Source organism: Benincasa hispida, chromosome 8 (assembly GCF_027475165.1).
Source record: "Benincasa hispida cultivar pf3 chromosome 8, pf3_genome.v1.1, whole genome shotgun sequence".
Classification (NCBI taxonomy): domain Eukaryota; kingdom Viridiplantae; phylum Streptophyta; class Magnoliopsida; order Cucurbitales; family Cucurbitaceae; genus Benincasa; species Benincasa hispida.
The window spans coordinates 47,414,472-47,438,348 of record NC_143485.1 but is presented as its reverse complement, the minus strand read 5'-3'; the positions used below and the strand labels follow the sequence as shown (position 1 = coordinate 47,438,348).

At 41.1% G+C, this 23,877-nt stretch overlaps 1 protein-coding gene and 1 long non-coding RNA gene across 4 annotated transcripts in view; both read left to right on the top strand.

Annotated features, from left to right (window-relative positions):
• The window catches only part of ALN (allantoinase), a 30,221-nt gene extending 6,904 nt beyond the window's left edge, over positions 1–23,317 (top strand). For 2 of the 3 annotated variants that reach the window (XM_039039648.2, XM_039039650.2), the window contains 6 exons: positions 20,394–20,520; positions 20,812–20,967; positions 21,050–21,160; positions 21,859–21,969; positions 22,300–22,398; positions 22,994–23,317. In XM_039039648.2, the coding sequence (XP_038895576.1) occupies positions 20,394–20,520; positions 20,812–20,967; positions 21,050–21,160; positions 21,859–21,969; positions 22,300–22,398; positions 22,994–23,128 (739 nt within the window). In that variant the 3' untranslated portion in view covers positions 23,129–23,317. Of the gene's footprint in view, positions 1–20,393; positions 20,521–20,811; positions 20,968–21,049; positions 21,161–21,858; positions 21,970–22,286; positions 22,399–22,993 lie in introns of all 3 variants that reach the window. The other variant, XM_039039649.2, reaches the window with a different exon arrangement.
• LOC150034633 (uncharacterized) lies at positions 846–7,960 on the top strand. The gene is made up of 2 exons (XR_016531275.1): positions 846–986; positions 7,752–7,960. It is a non-coding gene; the product is annotated as an uncharacterized LOC150034633 (long non-coding RNA).
• Positions 23,318–23,877: the final 560 nt, after the last annotated feature.

The following is a 23,877-nucleotide window of genomic DNA, read 5'->3' as shown; positions in this document are numbered from 1 at the left end:
TTAAATTCATTAATAAAATGGAAGTTTACAATTGGTGTTGTGAAATCGACCCGACAGAGCTAAAGGGATGATATAATAAGTTCCTCTTGATTGCATTAATTAAAAAAGTTATAGCTACAACATGCTTTTGAAGAAGTGCTTTAAGGGGAGACTTCGAAATGCTTTTGAAGAAGTGCTTTAAGGGGAGACTTCGAAATGCTTTTGAAGAAGTGCTTTAAGGGGAGACTTCGAAATGTAACATTTACCAATATTCTTTTTGATTTTTAGAAGAATCTTTGTAAATATTATATTTTTTTGCCAATAGGAAACAATCTCGTTGATGGCATGAAATGTTAACAAAAAAAAGAAGAAGAAATTTCATCTCAATGAAGTTACAAAAGATTTATCGAATTGGATATAAGCGAGTTTAATCTATAGTTGCCAAAGAGGAGGAACATGTTCACAGAGATATAAAGCTAACAAAAGAAAAATGATCTGCTCAACTATAACTTCGGTTGTTCTCTCCTCGTCACTGAATATCTTTGCATTTTGCTCATTCCAAACAGCGCATATGAAAGCTCTATTGCTCTGTAGCCATATAGTCTTCTTCCGAAGCTTGAAGGATGATCGGTTAGAATTAGAGACAAACCAATCTTGCCCCTCAAAAGGTACGGTCAATGTACAGGCTATGAGGAAATGGGACCAATCTTTGAAGCAAAAGGGAAGTGAATGAAGATACTTTTCTGACTTGTCTGATTACACAAACTGCAGCATTAAGGAGATAGAACCATCCAGGGACTTCTTTTTGTAACTGGACTTCGGTGTTCAGGCAAGTGTAGTCGAGTTCCTAAAGAGGGAACATGAACTTTTACGGATATAATCCTTCCAAATGACTTTCAGTCAGGACAGTTTGATGGTGCTCACACCAAGAGATTGCTGACTATAGATTTGGTAGTGTAATAGCCTCCCTTCTCTAGATTCGACCCACGAGTCTTCCCTATCTATAGGTTGGTAAGATAAAAGATATTTCCTCGTCCTTTAGATTTCTGCAAAAGTTCATAGCCCATGAGGTGTTTTTCATCCTGTTATAATTCTAATATTTGGGAGTTTTTGTTATTGTAAATATCTTTGTTATATTTTTCTTTACTTTCCTTCTTTGGTCACTCTTGTACACTTGTATACATATCTTTAGCGAATGGAATAAATTATTCTGATTCTCTCAAACCTAAGAGTTTTATATGGTATAAGACTCTAGAAAATTAGGTTTTTTTTTTTTTTTTTTGGGTGAACTTTAGGGTTTGAGAATTTATAACCCATTTGTGTTACATCTAGGGTTTTGTGGAGGGGTGAGTTTATACTTTTGCTCACCGCCGTCGCTGTCGAAAAAAGGTGGGTAATTTTTCTTCACTATTTTTCGACACCGACAAAGTCCATCGAAGAGCCCGAATGCCGATCAACAAAACCCCAAAGTCTAGTGTCCATCTGACCAATGCCTGAGGCTCACGCGCGACCACCTTCCTCTGCCATTGATCCACATGTTGGTGCGTGTAGGCGTGTGCGCTGCCTGTTTTTGTTCGTCTTTTGTAAATGTGATCGGAGTTGCTTCCTTTCTTTGGTGGTGTATTTGGTTGGGCTATATACTCACTGTTTATGGTTCATTGAAGAAAATTTTCGGTAAATTAGGGTTTGCTTCTCTTTTGTCCAATGTTTTTTTTTCCTAGAATAAATCACATGTCCTCTTTCGTTCTTAAGGGTGAGATACTTTTTCGCATTTTATGCCCCAAACAATATTTGTTTCCCATTCCATCTAAAATATTTGGTTGTACCTGCTTTGTTCGGGATGTTCAACCTCAACATACCAAACTGGATCCAAAGTCCTTAAAATGTAGTTTCCTTGGTTATTCCTATGTTCAAAAGAGGTATCGGTGTTATTGTCCTAGTCTAAATAAATATCTTGTCTTTTCTGATGTTACGTTTTTTGAACATTCCTCCTTTTCCTCACCTTTTTTCTCTTCGAATAAGAGTCAGGGGGAGCATAAAGAGTTAGAAGATGATTTCCTCGTCTACACAATTGTTTCCCATTCTGATCCTTTTCCCGATTCATCTCTACCTGTAACTACCCATATTCTTCCACCATCATTAAGGTCTATAATCGACGACAACCTCCTTCAGTTCCATGCCCTGCTAGAGGCTTCTTCGTCTCCTTCAGGTTCATGCCCTGTACCAGAGTCTTCTTCGTCATTGGATCCAGAAACGAATAATGATCTTCTTATTGCTCTTCGTAAAGGTAAACATAAGTGCGCTTATCCTATTTCCTCTTTTGTTTCATATAACCATTTGTCGTCTTCTACATGTTCATTCATTGCATCCTTAGAGTCTGTATCCATCCCTAAAATCGTTCATGAAGCTTTGTCGCATCCTGGTTGGTGTGCCGCAATGGTGGAGATGACTGCCTTAGATGACAATTGTATTTGGGATTTAGTTTCTCTCCCTACAGGAAAGAAGCTATCGGTTGCAAATGGGTGTTTGCGGTTAAAAGTCAATCTTGATGGTTCTGTTGCTCGGTTAAAAGCACGCCTTGTAGCGAAAGGCTATGCACAAACTTATGGTGTCGACTATGCTGATACTTTTTCTCCAGTAGTACAAATGGCATCTGTGAGGTTGTTTATTTCATTAACTTCAATCAATCACTAACCTTTACATCAGCTTGATATTAAAAATGCATTTCTTCATGGTGATCTTCAAAAAGAGGTGTATATGGAGCAACCACTTGGGTTTGTTGCTCAGGGGAAGAATGGAAATGTGTGTCGCCTTCTTAAGTCTTTGTATGGATTAAAGTAGAGTCCACAAGCTTGATTTGGTAAATTTAGTCAAGTGATTGAAAGCTTTGGAATGCGGAAGAGAACGTCAGATCATTCGGTCTTTTTTAAGAGATCTGAGAGTGGCATCATCTTGTTAGTTGTACATGTTGGTTATATTGTGATTACTGGTGAGGATGCTTTAGGCATCCAGTCCCTAAAAACCTTTCTTCATAGTTAAAAGATTTGAGCATGTTGAAATACTTATTAAGAACCAAGGTAATAAGAAGCAAGAAAGGAATACTATTATCACAGAGAAAATATGTACTTGACTTGTTGATTGAAACAGGGAAGCTAGGGGCTAAGCCATGTAATACCCCAATGATGCCCAACTTACAGCTCACAAAAGATGGAGAATTGCCAAAAGATCCTGAAAGATACAGAAGGTTAACGGGAAAACTTAATCACCTTACAGTGACTTGATCCGATATAGCCTATTCGGTGAGTATTGTAAGTCAATATATGTCATGCCCTACAGTTAATCATTGGGCTGCATTGGAACAAATTTTGTTTTATCTGAAGGTTGCTCCTGAGTGTGGTTTATTGTCACACCCCCTCTCAAGCTTACCTCTTTCACCCAGAAGGAGGTTGAAAACAACTATCACCCTTTTGTGATACCTACTGTCCATCTCTAATTTGTTTGCCCACCTTTTATAAATCTGAAGATTATGAAGTACAAATAGTTTACTTTATTGCAACAAATTTAACGTTTTTACATCTAGTACTACAAACTTCCCAATTCAATACCTACAACCAAACTTACATGACTTCTAAACACTAAGACAAATAAATACTCCTGAAGTGTAGCAGACCTTGACTTCCAGTGGCACTCCGGAACTTTTCCACTTAACGCTATCTGGGGGTGGGGAAAAAAAACATTTGGAAAGCATGAGCTGGGAAGCCCGGTGAGTAGTACTTTTATAAGAACATAGGTATTTCTTTTGAAAACCTTTTATAAATCATTTTAATATAAGTCAAATCCAAAATATCAAAATATTCAATTAAAGTCCAAAACACGAGTATCAACTGATAAAACATATTAAGCAGTAGTATAGCATGAGCATAAATAAATACTAGACAAGATCCACATAAACCACGACCAGGTTTTGCAAACAGTCCCTGAACTCAATATCACCTGACCATGTGCACATGTCAGCATAGAATCTTGTTATAGGCTCAGAACTGGGACTGCAGTCCTTCTGACCATCCTATACGAGAATTCCCTCCACTAGCTAAGATACTAGATCCAGAGATCTTCTGACTGTCCAATGGGATACTCCGCCACAAGTGCAGAATCTAGACCCACAGATCCTTCTGATCATCCTGTGTGGTCCCTCAGGGTACAACAATCAACCTTTAGTGGTTTGAAATCCAATCCCTCAAACCACAGTTAAAAGTATGATTTTCTGATATCAAACCAGAGGTTTAAACATTTCCTTTTCCACAAAAACATGTTGAAATAGTATCTACTTTTTGGTAGAATACATGCTTTTGAACAAACCATAGATAAAATATATTTATCTAAATCCAGAGTTTTTAACCAGAATAAAATGTGTAAACCAGATCGTGCCAAGCGTTTCAAATCATACGTATATATAATATCATATATGTATTAACCAAAACATTTGAAAATAACTACTCACAGTTACTGGCAAGGATTCCCCTTTCTCCAAGCCTTCCTAGTTCTTTCCTAGTTCTCGACTTCTCCAATTATTATCCTATCCTAATTTATTTTAAAATTAGCTTAAAATCCAAATTTATTTAATTTAGGGCTAAAATATCCTTAAAATACCCCATTGGCCCTAAACTTCACTTACCAATACCAAAATAGGGCAAACTAGGTGTTTTGGTTCTCAAATGGCCGTATGAGACATGTTGGGCGTGCGGTTGGGCTGTTTGGGTGTGCAGGACATGCTTCCTAGGCGGATAGACACACAGGTGGGCGCAGGTGGGGCTGCTGGCACGCACAGACGCAGGCGGGTGCTGAGTTGGGGCTTTCTGGGCATGCATATGGGCGGCAGGCGCTCGAGCATGGGCGTTAGTGGTGGCATTGGGCGCATGCAGGCACGAGTGTCTCGGGTTGACCACGTGATAGGGTGAGGTGCGAATGCTGGCGCCGTGTGTGGCCTGACGGGGATGGCGTGCACGTTGTCTGTGGAGTTTGCAATGGCTGCACACGTGTGAATGTGTAGATGGACGCGTGGTGTCTTGGGCATGCTCGTCCATGGTAATGTTAGCCCATGGCCGCATGTCCAAACCATCCTCAACCATCCTATCTTTGAGTCTTGTAATTAGTTTAGCAAGTTGTTTTTGATTTCATGTTGTTTTCCATGCGAGCGATCGCTCGCCTCTTTTGATATGCTAGTTAGGCATTTTAGAAATTGCTCAGAATGCACTATAGGGGAAACCCACTAGTCAACTCCCCAACCAATGATGTATTCTTTGCAATCAAAGCTTTCTTGCACCTGTTAATCTTCAATGCATTCTTTAATGATGTTTTCAATGCTTTTCCTCTCTCCCGTTTTATAAAAATGTTGAAATTGTTATTTAGCCTTAAGCGCATTTTAGTCTTTTACTTAGCGTCTACTGTCTAGGGTTTCTCTCAGTTTGGTTATTTATACCTGTCCTGTGTTGAGTACTGTGTATCAGAAAATTAAGAATAAAAATCTCTCATCATGGTTTTTCTCCCTGATCTAGGGTTTCCACGTAACTCTCTGTCTTTTCTCTCTTCTACTTTCTTTTAAATATGGTATCAGAGCATGGCGATGAAATCCTGGCCGTCATCGATGAGAACAAACCAGAGATTCCAACAGCAACCTCTGTTGGAATGGGTGGAGCCATGAACGCTGAAGTTGTCGCAGCCATACGAGAAGCTGTTGAGCATTATCTCCACGCCGCATTGCCTCAAATCATCCAATCAGTGTCAGATCTGAGCTCCAGTCGTTGGGCATCCTCAGCCGACCCGACCGGTCAAACCCACAAATCCGATCGAAGCTCTAGCGCCGCGATCCAGCTGCTGGTGTCCCTCCCCTATGCAGCTGTTGATCACGACTCCTTCACCCGCGACCCAGCCGATCCCTCGCGCGTCGGTTCTCCTTAGATCCAGTCGGCGTAGGGAAACTCCACCATGGAGCCATCGATCACGATGCAGCCGCTAGCCATGGGTGTTTCCTCGCAGCCCATGTTCGCGACCCAGCTGCCAATCTCCGATCTGCAGCCCCTGTTCATGAATCAGTCGCTAGCCACAGCCCTCCTGCAGGACTGATCCTCCGCCGCGTGGATGACACAGACCTTCCTGCCGTCTCAGCCGGTCCAGCCGGTCCAACTGAACCAATCGGTCCAGTTGAACCCGGTCCAACCGAACCCGGTCCAGTCGAACCAGCATATTCAGACCGTGCCATTCCAGCCTAGCCCCTCCTTTGGTCCATCTTCCAGCCAAAATGAGACCATTTTTTCAGGGGTTTATAGGCAAAACCAACCTATGGCAAATTTTGGTGGAACCATTGGTTTTCAACAACAACTGGCAAACTTACAGCAGCAGATATCGGCAGTTGGGACAGCTGTTAGATCCACGACAAGTCCTTCGACTGCTTTCATCCACATACACATTTAGACTTTCCTTTATGCTCAGAAACACCGGTAAATGCTTACTCTACTTTACCTATAGCGAATGTTATGTCTGGTTCTGTGGGAAACTTTGCAAGGATTTCTATTGGTGAGAAACTTAACGGCCAAAATTACTTCTCTTGGTCCCAATCGGTGAAAATGGTCCTTGAGGGACGATACAAGTTCGGTATCTAACTGGAGAGATACGAAGACTGAACCCTGGGGATCTCCAGGAATGTATATGGAAAGGGGAGGATTCCCTTCTACGCTTGATTCTGATAAACAGCATGGAACCCCAGATTGGGAAGCCGCTTTTGTACTCAGCTTCCGCTCGGGATATTTGGGAAGCTGTCCAGAAGCTATATTCGAAGAGGCAAAATGCTCACGTCTTTTTACCCTAAGGAAACATGTACACGAGTGCAAGCAAGGGACTCTTGACGTAACGTCTTATTTCAATAAACTGTCCTTACTGTGGCAAGAAATGGATTTGTGCCGCGAAGTCGTGTGGAATTGCCGAGTCGACGGGGTTCAGTACTCAAAGATTGAGGAGGCGGACGACGTATATGAATTTCTGGCCGGCTTAAATCCTAAATTTGATGGTGTTCGAAGTCGAATTTTGGGACAAAGACCAATACTGTCTCTGATGGAAGTGTGCTTAGAAGTCAGATTAGAAGAGGACAGAACCAGTGCTATGAGTGGCACTAGCACCACCCACTTAGACTCTGCTGCGTTTGGGACCAAGTCCTCTGGATTAGAGAGCGACAAATAGAACGGAAAGTCATCACCAATCTGTGAGCACTGTAAGAAACCATGGCACACGAAAGATCAATGCTGGAAGTTACACGGTCGTCCACCGAATGGCAAGCGATGCCTTCCAAATGATGTCTAAAAACCGGTCGAGCCCTTGTCAGTGAAACAGGGGATGGTACATCACCAGTCACCAGCTAGGTGGAGTCAGGTACGATTGGAATCGGCAATGTCGCACAATCAGGTACTTAACAGTCTTTTAGCTTCTTGGTTGAAGGAGATGAATCCTGGATTCTTGACTTAGGAGCAACGGACCATCTAACTGGATCATCCGATCAATTCCTCTCCTATTATCCAAGTGCGGGGAACGAGAGAATACGAATTGCAGATGGATCCTTTGCCTCTGGTGTTGGGAAGGGTCACTTATCTCCAATTCAAGGGTTAATTTTACAAAATGTCTTGCATGTGTCAAAGATATCTTGTAACCTGCTGTTTGTCAGTAAAATAACCAGAGATCTGAATTGCAATGTCGTTTTCTCACTTGACAATGTTTTATTTCAGGACCTGAGCTCGGGGAAGACGATTGGCACTGTTCGGCACAATAGGGGGCTCTACTTCCTCTCTGAGGATGCTTCCTCTAGAAGTTTATCTAACACTTGTTTATTGTCTTCTCATACTATATCTGAAACTGATTTCTTATTATGGCATTTTCGTCTTGGACATCCAAATTTTTATTATATGAAGTGTCTGTTTCTTCATTTGTTTCATAATGTTAATGTTTCACCTTTATCTTGCAATGTGTGTATTCGTGCAAAACAACCTCAGGTGTCCTTTACTTCACAACCTTATAAATCTTCCCGGCCTTTCCACTTGATACATAGTGACGTGTGGGGCCCATCTAATATCACAACCGTGTCAGGTAAACGGTGGTTTGTCACCTTCATAGATGGTCACACCCGTCTTACATGGGTGTTCCTTCTTACGGATAAGTCCGAAGTTACTACCGTCTTTCAACAATTTTACACCATCGTCGAAACCTAGTTCAATGCCAAAATTGCTATCTTTCGGAGTGACAATGTCTGTGAGTTTGTTAACCAGTCCCTCCGTGATTTTTTAGTCTCTAAAGGTATCATCCACCAGAACTCCTGTGCCTGTACACCACAACAGAATGGGGTGGCCAAATGGAAAAATCGTCACCTTATTGAGGTCGCTCGGGCCCTCATGATCCCTGCGTCCCTACCCTCGTACCTATGGGGAGATGCTGTACTCACTGTAGCCCATCTCATAAATCAGATGCTTTCTCGTGTGCTCAAGTTCCAAACTCCTTTAGCTCATTTCAAAGAGTCCTCTTCTACCCGTCTTTTCTCAGATGTTCCTCTTCGGGTGTTTGGGTGCATGGTTTTCATCCATAATCACCGTACCCAGAGTAAGTTCACTCCTAGGGCCCAAAAATGTGTCTTTGTTGGGTATCCGCTCCATCAACGGGGCTACAAGTATTACCGGCCTTTTTCTCGAAAGTACTTTGTCACCATGGATGCCACCTTTCAAGAAGACAAACCTTTATTTCTCGTTAGTCCTCTTCAGGGGGAGACTCTGAGTGAAGAGGCTAACACGTCGTCCACTTATTCCATTCCCGTAGACCTGTTTCCTAAACCCATTCCAGACATTAATGATCCTATCCTTCCTACAAAACAAGTTCCTTGGGTAATCTACTATTGGAAGAATCTCCGAAAGGAAATAGTCCCCAAAATAGTTCCCCCTGTTGCTCTACTGGAAGATGTTTAAGAGTCGGAACCAGAGCCAGCTCAAGGTAACCATACTCTTGATGATAATAAATATGTTGAAAGTAATGCAATGAACTCTGGCTATGCAGTGAACTCTGGCGAAGTTAAGGAGGATGAGAGCAATGAATTACCACCTGATGATGCATAAGAAACTAAAAATGTGCAGTAGAAGAATACAGAGGAAAAGGTTGACAGGACTAGTGAGATTGATGCTACCCTGGACTTACCGATTGCTCTATGAAAGGGCACGAGGTCATGCACCAAGTATTCTATGAAAAGCTTCTTATCTTACAATAGCTTGTCAACAAGATTCAAGGCCTTCACCACTAGTCTGGACACCGTGATGATTCTAGGACATATGTACAAGGCTTTGGAAATCCTCGAATGGCGAGCCGTAGTTATGGAGGAGATGCGAGCCCTCAAGACCAACAAAACGTGGGATCTAGTTGCCCTTCCGAAAGGTCACAGAACAGTCGGGTGCAAATGGGTGTTCACCGTTAAATACAAGTCCGATGGGACTCTCGACAGATATAAGGCCAGATTGGTTGCGAAAGGATTCACTCAGACGTATGGGGTGGATTACTCAGAAACCTTCTCGCTAGTAGCAAAACTCAACACTATTTGGGTTCTCCTCTCTGTTGCCGTGAACCTAGACTGGCCCCTACATCAGTTGGACGTGAAAAATGCGTTTCTGAATGGTGAGCTGGAAGAAGAAGTATATATGACTCCTCTTCCAGGTTTTGAAGCGCAGTTTGGGGGTCAGGTTTGCAAGTTAAAGAAGTCCCTGTATGGTCTGAAATAGTTCTTTAAAGCCTGGTTCGATCGGTTCACTACCTTTGTCAAGACCCAGGGATACATTTAGGGGCATTCTGATCACACCCTGTTCACTAAGAAATCAGCACCAGGGAAAGTAACTGTGTTAATTGTCTATGTTGACAATATTATTCTGTCAGGGAATGATTTTGTAGAAATTGACAAGTTGAACAGAAGATGGCAGAAGAGTTTGAGATTAAAGATCTCAGTAATTTTAGATATTTCCTAGGCATGGAGGTAGCGAGATCAAAGGAAGGGATCTTAGTGTCTTAGAGAAAATATACATTAGACCTATTATGAGAGACTGGAATGACTGGATGTAAATCTGCAGATACGCCTGTAGAGGTAAACAGCAATCTGGTAGAATCGGTAAACGACATTTCGGTGAACAAGGAAAGATATCAACGACTTGTAGGGAAGCTGATATATCTTTCACACACTAGACCTGATATTTCACATGCAGTGAGTTTGGTGAGCCAGTTTATGCAGGCCTCGTATGTGAGACACATGGAGGCCATTACTCGGATTTTGAGATATCTAAAGTCGACACCTGGAAAGGGCTTGGTGTTTAGGAAAAATGATAAAAGATGCATCGAAGCCTACATAGACTTAGACTGGGCCGGTTCCGTTACTGATAGGAATTCAACCTCGGGGTATTGTACGTTCGTATGGGGAAATCTAGTCACATGGAGGAGTAAGAAATAGGGTGTCGTGGCTAGAAGCAGTGCCGAAGCTGAATACAGAGCTATGAGCTTGGGCATTTGTGAAGAAATTTAGTTGAAGAAGGTATTAGTAAATCCTCATCAAGAGAGTCATGACCCGATGAGACTCTACTGTGACAACAAGGCTGCCATTAATATTGCTAATAACCCTCTTCAGCATGATAGAACTAAACATGTTGAGATAGACCGACATTTTATCAAAGAGAAACTAGACAACGGTAACATTTGTATCCCTTATGTCCCGTCTAGTCAACAAATTGCGGATGTTCTGACCAAGGGGTTACCTAGACAGACGCTCGACACTTGTATTAGCAAGTTGGACCTCATTGATATTTATGCCCCAACTTGAGGGGGAGTATTGAAATTGTTATTTAGCCCTAAGGGCATTTTAGTCTTTTACTTAGCGTCTACTGTCTAGGGTTTCTCTCAGTTTGGTTATTTATACATGTCCTGTGTTGAGTACTATGTATCAGAAAATTAAGAATAAAAATCTCTCATCGTGGTTTTTCTCCCTAATCTAGGGTTTCCACGTAACTTTGTGTCTTTTTTTTCTCTCTTCTACCTTCTTTTCAACCATTTTCTCTCAAAATGTTAGTAGAGGCTACATCATATACCGATGTCTGCAACTTTTGATTTTTACATGGCTGACTTGCTCGCCGGATTAGAGTAAGTGTCGCACAATCGCTTGTCCCGTATATGAAAGTCTGCAATTGTGACAAGTGGTATCAGAGCTTAGTTAGCTCCTTGGCTAGTAAAGACTGCAATCATGTCCGCAACGAAACGATGATCGAAGTCGTAGTTTGAGTGACTTATTGAGATTGAAAAGTAATTTCTGTATCTAAGGGAATTGCCCGATGAAGTGAGATATGTCCAAACCTGCCTTGATGGGTTAGAAGAAAAGGTCGAAGGAATTGAGGCACTGAATGTCTGAGTAGATGGGCTGCCAATAAAAGAATTGGCGCTGAGAGTTGATTCGTTGAAACACAAAACTACTTGGCCTGGTAAGTTTGAGTGTGGGGATAGCTCCACGAGCTCTACCGGACACATGGAGGAGCATGTCAAAGAACTTGATAGTTTGCAAAAGAACATACTAAAGTTATTAAATGATCTGGCTGACGACTTTAGAGCAACAATAGATGCCATCAAAGCTGAGATGGCAGAAATGAAGACGCAAGTGAATTTGACAATGCATGCGGTGGGGAACCAAACCCCTAACCAGACATGCATTGTATTGAGCAAGTTCAAGATCCCGGAGCCCAAAGCTTTCAATGGGAACCGTGATGTTAAAGAACTTGAGAATTTCATCTTTGACATGGAGCAGTATTTCAAAGTGAGTGGAACCGTCGCTGAAGAAACAAAGGTGACGTTGGCCTCTATGCATCTTGCTGATGATGCAAAGCTGTGGTGGAGGTCTGAAATGAATGATATTCAGAATGGTTGATGCACCATTGAAAAAGAGAAAGATCTCAAGAAAGAACTAAGGGCCCAATTTTTCGCTGAGAATGTCGAGTTTATTGCAAGAAGGAAGTTACGAGAACTTAAACACATAGGGACAATCAGGGACTACGATTCTCGGCTGTCATGTTAGACATCAGGGGCATGTCCGAGAAGGATAAAGTGTTTTGCTTTGTTGAAGGACTAAAGCCATGGGTTAGAACTAAATTATACGAGTAGAAAGTTCAGGATCTTGCTTCCGCCCTGGCCGTAGTGGAGAGATTGCTTGACTACAACGGTGAACAAGCTCCCCAAAAGAAAAATGTGCAAGCGCCGAATCAAGGGAATAAGGCTCTTAAGGCGAATCCCCCGAAGAACTTTGTAAATGACAAGAAATCGTAAACCACGGGTGCAGGCCCCTCCCGAGGTTCCTATCAAGCAAACCCAAATCAACAAAGACCCTTCTCTTGCTTTCTGTGCAAAGGTCCTCTTCGATTAACTGAGTGCTCGCACCGAGCCGCCTTGACAGCCTTACAAGCCTCAGTCCAATATAGTAGTGAAACAGAGGCAGAAGCTGAAGCTTAAAAGGAAGAAGAGGATGAGGAAACTCCTTGAGTGGGAGCATTGAAATTCTTGTTAGCAATCCAAAAGAAAGCCTCTTGTCATAAGGATGCTTCAGAAAGGGGACTTATGTTTATTGATGCAATCATCAATTCCAAACCTATGAAAGGCACCATGGTAGACTCAAAGGCAACCCATAATTTCATCTCGGAGTCGAAGGCTCGATGTCTAGGATTGAAGGTCGAGAGAGACACAGGCAAAATGAAAGTCGTTAACTTTGAAGCTCTCCTCGTTGTGGGGATGTCAAAAAGGGTATCCCTGAAAATGGGCGAATGGAATGGAAATGTTGATTTTGTTGTTGTGCTCATGGATGACTTTGACGTTGTGCTTGGAATGGAGTTCCTCTTGGAGCACAAAGTCATCCCCATGCCTTTAGCCAAGTGCCTACATTACAAGCAGTAACCCCAGGGTAGTCCCAGCTAACATCAAGCAGCCTAGTGGAGTGAGAATGATCTCCGCCCTTCAGCTGAAGAAAGGCTCAGTAGAGAAAAGCTCACCTTTATGACTATCCCGGTTATTGATGAGCCTACTGAGAAAAAGCCTGTTCCTATTGAAATCCAGGAAGTTCTAAATGAATATGCTGATGTCATGCCGCGAAGCTTGCTAAAGACTTCACCTCCCCGACGAGAGATTGATCATGAAATTGAATTGGTGCCAGGAGCCAAACCGCCGATGAAAAATGCTTACCGGATGGCTCCTTCGGAACTCTCTGAATTCAGGAAATAACTAGATGAGCTACTGAACGTTGGCTTCATCCGCCTAGCGAAAGCGCCCTATGGGACCTTGGTCTTGTTTCAGAAGAAGGATGAGATGTTACAACTATGTATTGATTACAGGGCTTTGAACAAAGTCACGGTTCACAACAAATACCCATTGCCGATCATATCTGATTTGTTTGATTAGTTAAATGGAGCTTGATACTTTATGAAGCTCGACCTCAAATCGGTTATTATCAAGTTCACATAGCGGAAGGCGACGAACTGAAGACCACTTGCTTGACAAGATACGGAGCCTTCAAATTTCTTGTGATGCCCTTTGGTTTGACGAATGCCCCTGCACATTTTATATCATGATGAACCAAGTTTTTCACGAGTCTCTCAACCAGTTTGTGGTGGTTTATCTGGATGACATAGTTGTCTACAGTCCTATCCTGGAAGAACACTAAGTTCACCTCCGATTAGTCTTTGATAAGTTGCAACAGAATCAGTTGTATATCAAGAAAGAGAAATGTGCTTTCGCGCAACAACGAATAAACTTCTTGGGTCATGTAATTGAATATGGAAAGATTGGAATGGATAATGAGAAGTTGTAGGCTATACAGGAGTGGCAAGTCCCCACCTCTGTGACAGAGTTGCGTTCCTTCTTGAGGTTGTCTAACTATTATTGTCGATTCATCAAAGGGTTTTCAAGGAGAGCTGCCCCACTAACCGAGTTATTGAAGAAAGGTACGGTTTGGCGATGGTCGGCAGAATGTTAGAACGCCTTTGAAGAGCTAAAGTCAACCATGACAGGGGGTCTTGTCCTTGGTCTAGTTGACGTGTCGAAGCCGTTTGAGGTAGAGATGGATGCATCAGAGTACGCCCTCGGGGGTGTCCTCATGCAGGAAGGCCATCTTGTGGCCTAAGAAAGTCGGAAACTGAACAGCGCGGAGAGGAGGTATATAGTCTGTGAGAAGGAAATGTTGATCGTGGTCCACTGTTTGAGGGCCTGGAGACTCTATCTATTAAGGTCCTCCTTTGTAGTGAAGACCGATAACAATGCCATTTGTCACTTCTTCGAACAGTCCAAGTTGACTTCTAAGCAGGTGCGATGGCAAGAGTTCCTGGCTGAATTCGATTTTAAGTTTGAACACAAGAAAGGGACGAGTAACCAAGCAACCGACACTTTGAGTCGGAAGGGTGAGCATGCGGGCCTGTGCATGTTAGCCCACATTCATGCAAATAAAGGTCGAAGGGTCAATACGGGACATCATCAAAGAGTTCTTATGGAAGGACCCTTCTACCCAAGCTGTCATCGCTCTAGCTAAAGTCAGTAAAACCAGGAAGTTCTGGGCAGAGGGAGATTTGCTGTTGACAAAAGGGAATCGCCCACAGTGGGAGACTTAAGGAAGAAGCTGTTACAGGGTCGGTCATCCCAGTTGGCAGAGAACTTATGCATTGTTAAAGCAGGGCTATTTTTGGCCCAATATGAGAGATGGCGTCATGCAGTATACCAAGACTTGTCTTATCTGTTAGCAAGACAAGATCAAGAAAGCGAATATTGCTGGGCTCCTGGAGCTCCTGCCTGTACCAACCAGACCATGGGAAAGTGTATCCATGGATTTTATTACCCATCTCCTGAAGGTGGGTGATCATGAGGCCATCTTGGTTATCATTGTCAGGTTCGAAATATGCCACCTTCGTACCTACGCCGAAACAATGTTCCGCTAAGCTGACAACCCAATTGTTCTTTAGGCACATAGTGAAGTTGTGGGGAGTTCCGACGAATATTGTTAGTGACAGAGATGGAAGATGCATGGCACATTTTGGATCGAACTGTTTGCGTTCATTGGGACAGGTCTACGTATCCTCAAGTTACCATCTGTAAACTGACGGCCAAACAGAGAGATTCAATTGCATATTGGAGGAATATTTACGCCACTTTGTCGATGCTTGCCAGAAGAATTGGGTCCAGTTACTTGACGTAGCCCAGTTTTGTTTCAATTGTCAAACAAGCTCGTCAATAGGAAAGAGCCCTTTTGAAATCGTTAGTGGGAGGCAACCTTTGTTGCCTTATATTGTTGACCATCCGTATGCAGGGAAAAATCCTTAAGCCCACAACTTTACCGAAGAGTGGAAGCAGACTACCGACATCGCTTGAGCATACTTGGAGAAAACCTCCAAACATATGAACAAGTGGGCTGATAAGAAGCGCTGCCCCCTCGAATTTTGAGCAGGAGACCAGGTCCTCGTAAAGTTGAGACCAGAAAGAACCGATTTCGAAGCCGCTAGGACCAGTGTATTGTCAGAAGCCGTTAGGACCAGCGTATTGTTAGAAAGTATGAACGTCTATTGGAAATTCTCAAGAAGATTGGGACTACCTCATATAGGGTGGCGTTGCCTGCATGGATAAAAATTCACCCAGTACTTCATGTAAGCAACTTAAAGCCTTATCATCCCGATCCTAAAGATGATCATCGTAATGAGAGTGTTCGACTAAGTATTGACCTGAAGCAGAAGGAAGACAAGGAAGTAGAGGAGATCCTTGCTGACAAAGTTAGAAAGACCAGAAGACCCACTCAGAGAGTCTACAAATATCTGGTTAAGTGGAAAAACCTCCCTGTGGAAGAAACAAGTTGGGAATGTGGAAGATTTAGAAGCTTGGAAGCAGAAGATTGTTGAGTTCTAGCTACACTAGTCGACATGGACGTCAATTGTTTAAGTGGGGGAGAATGTCTTGGGCATGCTCGTCCAGGGTAATGTTAGCCCATGGTTGCATATCCAAACCATCCTATCTTTGAGTCTTGTAATTAGTTTAGCAAGTTGTTTTTTATTTCATGTTATTTTTCATGCGAGTGACTGCTCACCTCTTTTCATATGCTAGTTAGGCATTTTAGAAATTGCTCAGAATGCACTATAGGGGAAACCCACTAGTTAACTCCCTGGCCAATGTATTGATGTACTCTTTGCAATCCAAAGCTTCTTGCAACTGTTAGTCTTCAATGCATTCTTTAATGATGCTTTCAATGCTTTTCCTCTCTCCCATTTTATAAAACCATTTTCTCTCAAAACGTGAGTAGAGGCTACATTATATACTGATGTTGCTCGCGACTGTCGATTTTAACACGACTGACTTGCCCGCTGGATTAGAGCAAGTGCCGCACAATTTCCTGTCCCGTATACAAAAGTCTGTGATTGTGACACGCGGCAACTGGGCACACAAGGTGGTTGGGCACCTGGTGCTGGCCTATGCGATAGACTGACCCTCTCTACGAAATTTCGAATTTTCCCAACCTTCTTGTTCTCCAGACCCTATGGCAGCCCATAACTCTTTTTTACACTTAAATCTCTCTATTTTGGCTCAAGAAAAATGAAGTTTGCACGAGTGGATTGGAAGAGCTAAGTCCCTCTCCTTGTGCCAGCTCTTCCTGGCATGCATGCTTAGATGTCTTTAGCATGCATATCCCAACACAACAACCCCTCGAGGTGTCTTCACCAACTTCTTGCATAAGTTCCTCCTTGCTCCATGGGCGACCACCTTCTACTTATACTTTAATCAAGACGACTTCCAAATTTGCCACACGCCCATTCTAACTATCAATTTGGCCTTACTCCCCAAGTAAGCTCCAACTCAACGCATACTCCTCTTCTTTTGGCCGCATTTTTCCTTCATAATCAATGTATACTTTACCCTCCTTGGATGCGTCCTACCTCATGTCCTTGGATGCGTCCTACCTCATGTTGGTCGCATGGTTCTCTTGTCATGCGCAAACATCAACTCCTTAAGTTCAACACATATGTCACCATGGTTTCAAGACTACTTCTTCCACGTGGTTCCTCTTCCTTCTTCACCTTAGTATGCATCTAAATGGTATCCTATGCGTCCAAGAGTTCAACTATGCGCCAAATATGGTCTCTTTAATTTAATATGGTCTCTTTAATTTAGTATACGCCAAATAGGATAATTTAGTATCTTTAAGTTAGTATATTGGTTGTTTCCATTTTAAAATTTAATTAATAATAATAGTTGGCTCTGTCGGTTCCACTTCCTCCAACAAAGAACTCAATTATTAATAATATTATGTTATTGAGCTACGAGTTCCACTTCCTGAGGCAACTTTTTGCAATGTTCAAAACATAAAAAGAAAACCATAATAATTATTTTGGTGTTGTAGGGTCCAACGTATTTGGTTTAATCTTCAAATTTTGTGAGGCTTTTGCCTCATAAGCCTCCAGGCTGTTGACATAAGGCGTACGCCTTTATGAATTGAGGCGTAAGCCTCTTTTTTATATATATATTCGCATGCCATAAAGATACCGCCTTGCCTGAAGGCATGCACCTCTTTCGCTTTTTAAAACACTGATTTTTAGCTTCCAAGGTTCAAGTATACGCCTATCATACTTCCTTGGTTCAAGTAATTGTTTAGTGCATCTATAGCTTGGATGAGGAGAAAAGGAATCGAGGGCTTACAATTTACCACCCCCTTAAAAGAATTTCGTCCTTGAAATTCGGCCGGAGCTGTGCCAAAGAATATCAACTTTCTTTTTGGTTAACCTATGTTTATAATTGTATTATAACAACCACCAAAAGTATTTACTTGTCACAAGAGGTGAGAGATACATGTTCCAGCTAAACACCATCGATCGGAATCTTCCAGCCGAACAGCCGACGCATGCAATCAGGTCACAACCAATCGGATCCTCAGCGTCGCTCACAACCGTCTCAGCCTCAAACGTTCTCCAGCCGGCGCACGCGATCGATCTATCCCTATTTCAATACATTTATTCTTTATAGGTTACAAACTATCAAGCTTATTTACAGAGATTATAAAAGTAAGGCTATGCATCAAATTTCAACTATCTAGGCTTGATTACCTTTCTTGAAACTTTAGGTGTTTTCCTCCTACTAATGAGATTGGCTTGCTACACTCTTTTTTAGTTCCACTTGTTCTTCCCTCACTAGTGCCTATAGGTCCTAGTGGTCGATTTACTGTTTGCGAAGTTGTCCTTTGGGCAATAAGACCTTCCTTCTTCAACTGAGGACAATTCCGCTTATAGTGACTAGCTTGTCTGCGATTATCACACACGTCAGCATCTCCAAAACATTATCCTAAATGATATCTATTACAAGATGAACACCATTGTGTCCTATTAAGGGTTGAATTTCTATGTTGTTTCCTTTGGGGATGCCACAGAATGACTTGATCCACCTGACTTCTGAGTTTCTTTATTTGAACTTGATTTAAAACCCGGGTGCCCTTATGCTTAGATTTAAAAATCCGTTTGCTGGATACTCCATGCATGGACTTTTTACTTGTTTTGTCTGAAGATGGACTTGGGGTTCTAAATGCACTATTTTTCTTTTCAACCTCTTTCCTGCTTCAGGCTCCTTTCTACCCTCATCGCAGCTTCCACCAGTTTTGAGAATTCATCCCACTCGGCAATTGCTGTTACGGGGTTTGGATTTCTTCCTGCAATCCTTCCTCAAATCGCTTATATCATTCTACTTCATCCTCAATTATATTGAGGGCGTACTTCAACAGCTTGGTGCACTTATTTCCATATTCTACTACTGTCATGGAGCCTCGTATGAGTTTTAGAAACTCATTGCATTTTGTATCCTGAAACGATTGAGGATAATATTTATTGTAGAATGCTTCTTTAAATTCCTTCCAAGTGGGTTCCTCCATCTCCTTCTGTCTTCTTTCAAATACTCGCCACCAGTCTTCCGTTCCTTTTTGTAAAAAGAACACAGCGAGTGTCACTTTTTGATCTTCAGGGCATCTCATTACCTTGAAACACTTTTCTAACAGGCTGATCCAGACTTCGGCATCGGTTGGATCTGTGGTTCCTACAAAGGGTGTAGCACCTAGAGCTTTTAACCGCTCTATTCCAAACTTCTTAGGATCTAGCCGAGTTGTTCCTAGCCCTGCAGCTAATCGTTCAGCAAACCTATCTAAGATTTGTTCTTCCATACTAACCTCAACTTGAGGGTGACTAGATTCACCTTCACTCTCTTCCTCTTGTCTACAGGTATTGTTGTGGGTTTCAACTTCAAGTTGCTTCCGAAGTCTACGCTTCTAAGCATGATTTCTACGATGTATCAGAGATTCATTTTAGTGTAAAGAAATTTTATTTATTAACATTTGGTGATATTTACAACAATTTACAAGGAACCTCCTTGTTGTCTATTTACATTTCTTAGGTTTTATACGGGATAGCCTTTTTAACCTCCTCAGCACTTGTTCTTCTTCTTCCCAGTCTTTTCCTTAGTTTTTCATTCTTCCCTAATGATTGCTTAGTTAAGGATACCTTCCTCCGGTTGAGTGATACCCCGGGAATGTCGTCTTTTGGATCTGACTCGTTTCTTCTTCTGTCTTTCATTGAGGGAATTCTTTGAGAACATGCCTTGCTTGATGCCAGTAATAGCATAGTTTCTCATGGTTTTTCCCGCATTCCTCACATAGAGGTTTCTTATCAAACTCGACGATGATCCTTCATGGTATATCTGTTTCAAGGCTTTCTGCAAAACCCACGGAATAATTAGAACTCCCGGATTTCTGATTTCCCCCAACCTTAAAGTTCTTACTAGATGATACCCCAGGTACAAATCATCTAGTTCCACTACTAGTGGGTGCAGGTTGATATAACAGATTTTCCCTAGAGGTCTTTTCTTGTTTAATCCTGTTACGTTGCTGGAAATAGGAACAGTTTTTCCTGATGTGGTCTACTTGTCCACATTCGTAGCAGATATTTGTTCCTTGCAGGCAGGGTCCTCTGTGGTTTCTACCACAGCCTAGACATCTTGGTATCCTATTCAATTCAAGTGTTCCTGGTTCAGAGTACATTACTTGATTTTCTAAATCGATCTCAATGTGTGGATCGTGAGTTCCTTCATTACTTCTTACCTCCCCCGATCTTGGATTCAAGGTAGCGTTTTGAGTTCTGGCCTCGGACTGCTTACTGGGTCTGCCACTTGGATGCATGATTTCTACCATATAGATCAACTAATGTTATTTCAGAATATATTATCCCTACTTCATTCCCTTATTTACACCTTAATCCTCTGTTTAATTTGATTTGTACGAACTCTATTTCTTGCTACTATTCTTCTCTTGTATCATTGAATAGGGAAGAGGCAGCTGTAAGAGAGCTCTTAAAGGTGACAAATAATACAAGGCCAGGTGGCTCGGCAGAAGGAGCTCATATTCACGTCGCTCACTTGTCTGATTCAGGTTCTACCTTAGAACTTCTCAAGGTACTTTAGACTATTCTCATAAATGCATGTATGTCCCTGATGCCCAATGGCCATACAACATTTTATTAGCTATTCTACCCATATTTTCTCACTCTCTTAAGGTAATTTTAGTCTATCCATTTTGCAATGCCTTTCCTTACTGTCATCTGATAGTCTTTTCTGTGACTCTGGGTCTAATCCATATCAAGCTCCACTTCGATATATTTTGTACTATGCTACTGCATCCAAGAGTAGTCTACTCCGTCTTAGGTAGCTGAAAAATGAAAAGCACGAAGAATGTTATTTTCACAGGAAGCAAAAAGGAGTGGAGATAGCGTATCAGTTGAGACATGCACCCACTATCTAGCTTTCTCAGAGGAAGATATAAAAGATGGAGATACTCGTTTCAAGTGTGCTCCACCAATTCGTGATAAAGCCAACAAAGAAAAACTATGGGATGCTTTAATGGTCGGTGTTTTTGTAGATCTTGCATGCTATATGTTTCTTAAATCGTCTCTGATGTTGCATCTGTTTCAAATTAACATTACAGGAAGGACATATTGACATGTTAAGTTCTGATCATTCGCCAACACTGCCAGATCTGAAGCTACCTGATTCTGGGGATTTTTTGAAGGCTTGGGGCGGTATATCATCTTTGCAGGTTAGGATTCAATATTTACTTTAGATTCTCTCACTGCCATCTGCCGTTTTTTTCCCCCTCCCTTCCTTGCACTCTTAGGTATGGAACAAACTTATGCACACTGAAAATTATACTTCTAGTTGACGATGAGTAATCTTGTTGCTGACTTTGATAAAACAGTCTACGAATTGTATTTGGACTTGCATCGTTAGGTTTTCAGACATTTATATCCATGCCCTTAATTACTACTCGCCATTTAAGATAGGTTGACATCCTTGAGAGAGATTTGAAATGGGGCTGGTCCCTTAGTCGTAACACTTCACTGGCAGATGCGTTTAGTTTATATTCTGCATGATACAAACTGGAAGAAAGACGTGGATTCCTTGTGCTAGTTGTGTTAATAGATGCTTTGACAAGAAAATTAACTGTCAATCAAGTCTGTGAAATTTTCATCGATAGAAAAAATGTCAAACTATTTTTAAAAATAGTAAGAAAAACACTAATAAATACCGATAGACTTCTATCAACGTCTATCACATAGTATCAATGATAGATTTGTATTAGTATCTATTACTGATAGACACTGATGTCTCTATTAGCCTCTATCAAAGAAGATTAAATTTTGCTATTTTGTGTAAATAGTTTCTGTATTTTTCCATTTTTGAAAATCCCTCGTCAAGTTTTCCATAGTGACATCAATTCTTCTTGAGAATCTGCAGTTTGATCTTTCTGCAACCTGGTCACACGCAAAGAAACGTGGAGTAACAATGGAGCAACTCGCTTTGTGGTGGAGTGAGCGGCCTGCCAAGCTTGCTGGTCTAGAATTAAAGGTCACAATATTTTCATACTTCTATTATCAAGTTTTACATGATCACTTTTGGGCAGAATAGATTGAGATACTCTTATTAACTTCTTCATGAGCTTGTTATATTATGAATCTATCATGAGTTGAATCACAATAAATAGCCTAAATAACTTGCTTTGTTTTCATTAATGGTGGAAAAGTTGCATATAAATGTACGAACAATGACATAATAGCCAGTTCGATTGCACCTTCAAGGCAAATATGATATATATACTACCATGTTCAGTGGAGATGCTTGATTACTGGCAATCGACCCTAACTCATTGACATAAGAAATCCTAGTTTTATCTTACAGGGAGCTATTGCTATTGGAAAGCATGCAGATATTGTTGCATGGGCACCAGATGAGGAGTACGATGTCAATGACAAGTTTCCCATATATCTGAAACATCCCGTATGTCCGGTTTTCTATTTCACCTCTGTTTCCTCTTCATATATCCATTTTTACTTGTTTCAAGTTGCAATTTTCCCTGGTTTGAATTGGACTTCCAACATCTTAGGTCCTGTTTGACAACTATTTAATTTTTGGTTTTTAGTTTTTGAAAATCTAAGTATTTCCTCTCAATTTCCTACAATAATTTGCACCTTTTTCAAGTAAAATACTTGAATTCTTGGCCATATTCTAAAAACAAAAATAATATATATTTTTTAATTTTTAAAACTTGATTTGATCTTTGACAACATTGATAAAATGTAGTTAACAAAGCAAGAAATTTTGAAGTAGAAGGGGTATTTATAGGCTTTAATTTTCAAAATTTGAAAACCAAAAACCAAATGGTTATGGAGCCTTAACTCTACAGATTCAGAAGCATCAAATATAAATGGTACATACTTCATGCGCAAAGAATCTTTTAGATGAAAAATTGCTGTATGAAGCAAAAGTTTGTTTTTCCTTAAAACTAAAACCAAATCTCCTTTTTACGAGCTTTGTTGGCTTGTTCTGCAGTTATGCTGACTTGCTTCTTTCTTGTCATTTTTTTTTAACATAGAGCATTTCAGCCTATATGGGAATGAGACTGTCTGGAAAAGTTTTGGCCACTTTTGTAAGAGGACAACTCGTATACGAAGAGAAGCATGCTCCCACTGCCTGCGGTACTCCAATCCTTGCAAGAGTAACTGACTAGCACTTTGATATCCATTAGTCTTCATGTTATGACTTCATTAGTACCTTCCATGCGCTTATGATGTATAGAATAAAAGGGGTAATACTTTTACTTTCTAAAAAATGTTTGGTTATAAACTATGAAGGATACTGATATTTGTGCTAGACTTCATTTACATAATAAGATCAGCTCTAGAATGTTAGAACTGCACTCTTTGTGGGGAGACAGGTTCCTTAATCAAATTTCATTGAAATGGTCAATGGTATCCCTCTTTCGTAAAGATTCATTTCTCTCTGATCATCTTTCAAATAAATATCTTAGGCTTAGCCACCAAACTTAGAGAAACAAGGTAATCCCCCAATTTTCATCTTGCTCAACTTGTCGATGTTGCTTAAAAGAGTATGAATTGTTGCACTTGGGCATAGAGCAAGAGGTACGGTAGGTTTAGGTTTTCTAGCACATCAATTATCAATTATATAACAATCACTTAGGTAACAATTCAAAAGTTATTGGCCAATTTGAACATGTCCTAACTAATTTAGGTGTATAATCTCGACAAGAAAATTAGATATTTGAATCTCCACCCTTATATAACTAAAAAAATTATTCCTTGTAAAATGATGATTGGTGCAAAAAAATAGCATTCATACACTAAATATGTTTACTATTACATTGAAAAGTTTCACCCACCACTAAATTTGGATGGTTTAAACTTGAAAATGTTTAGCATGCCCAAGGTCAATCTCTCCTCTACTATTTCTGCATAACAA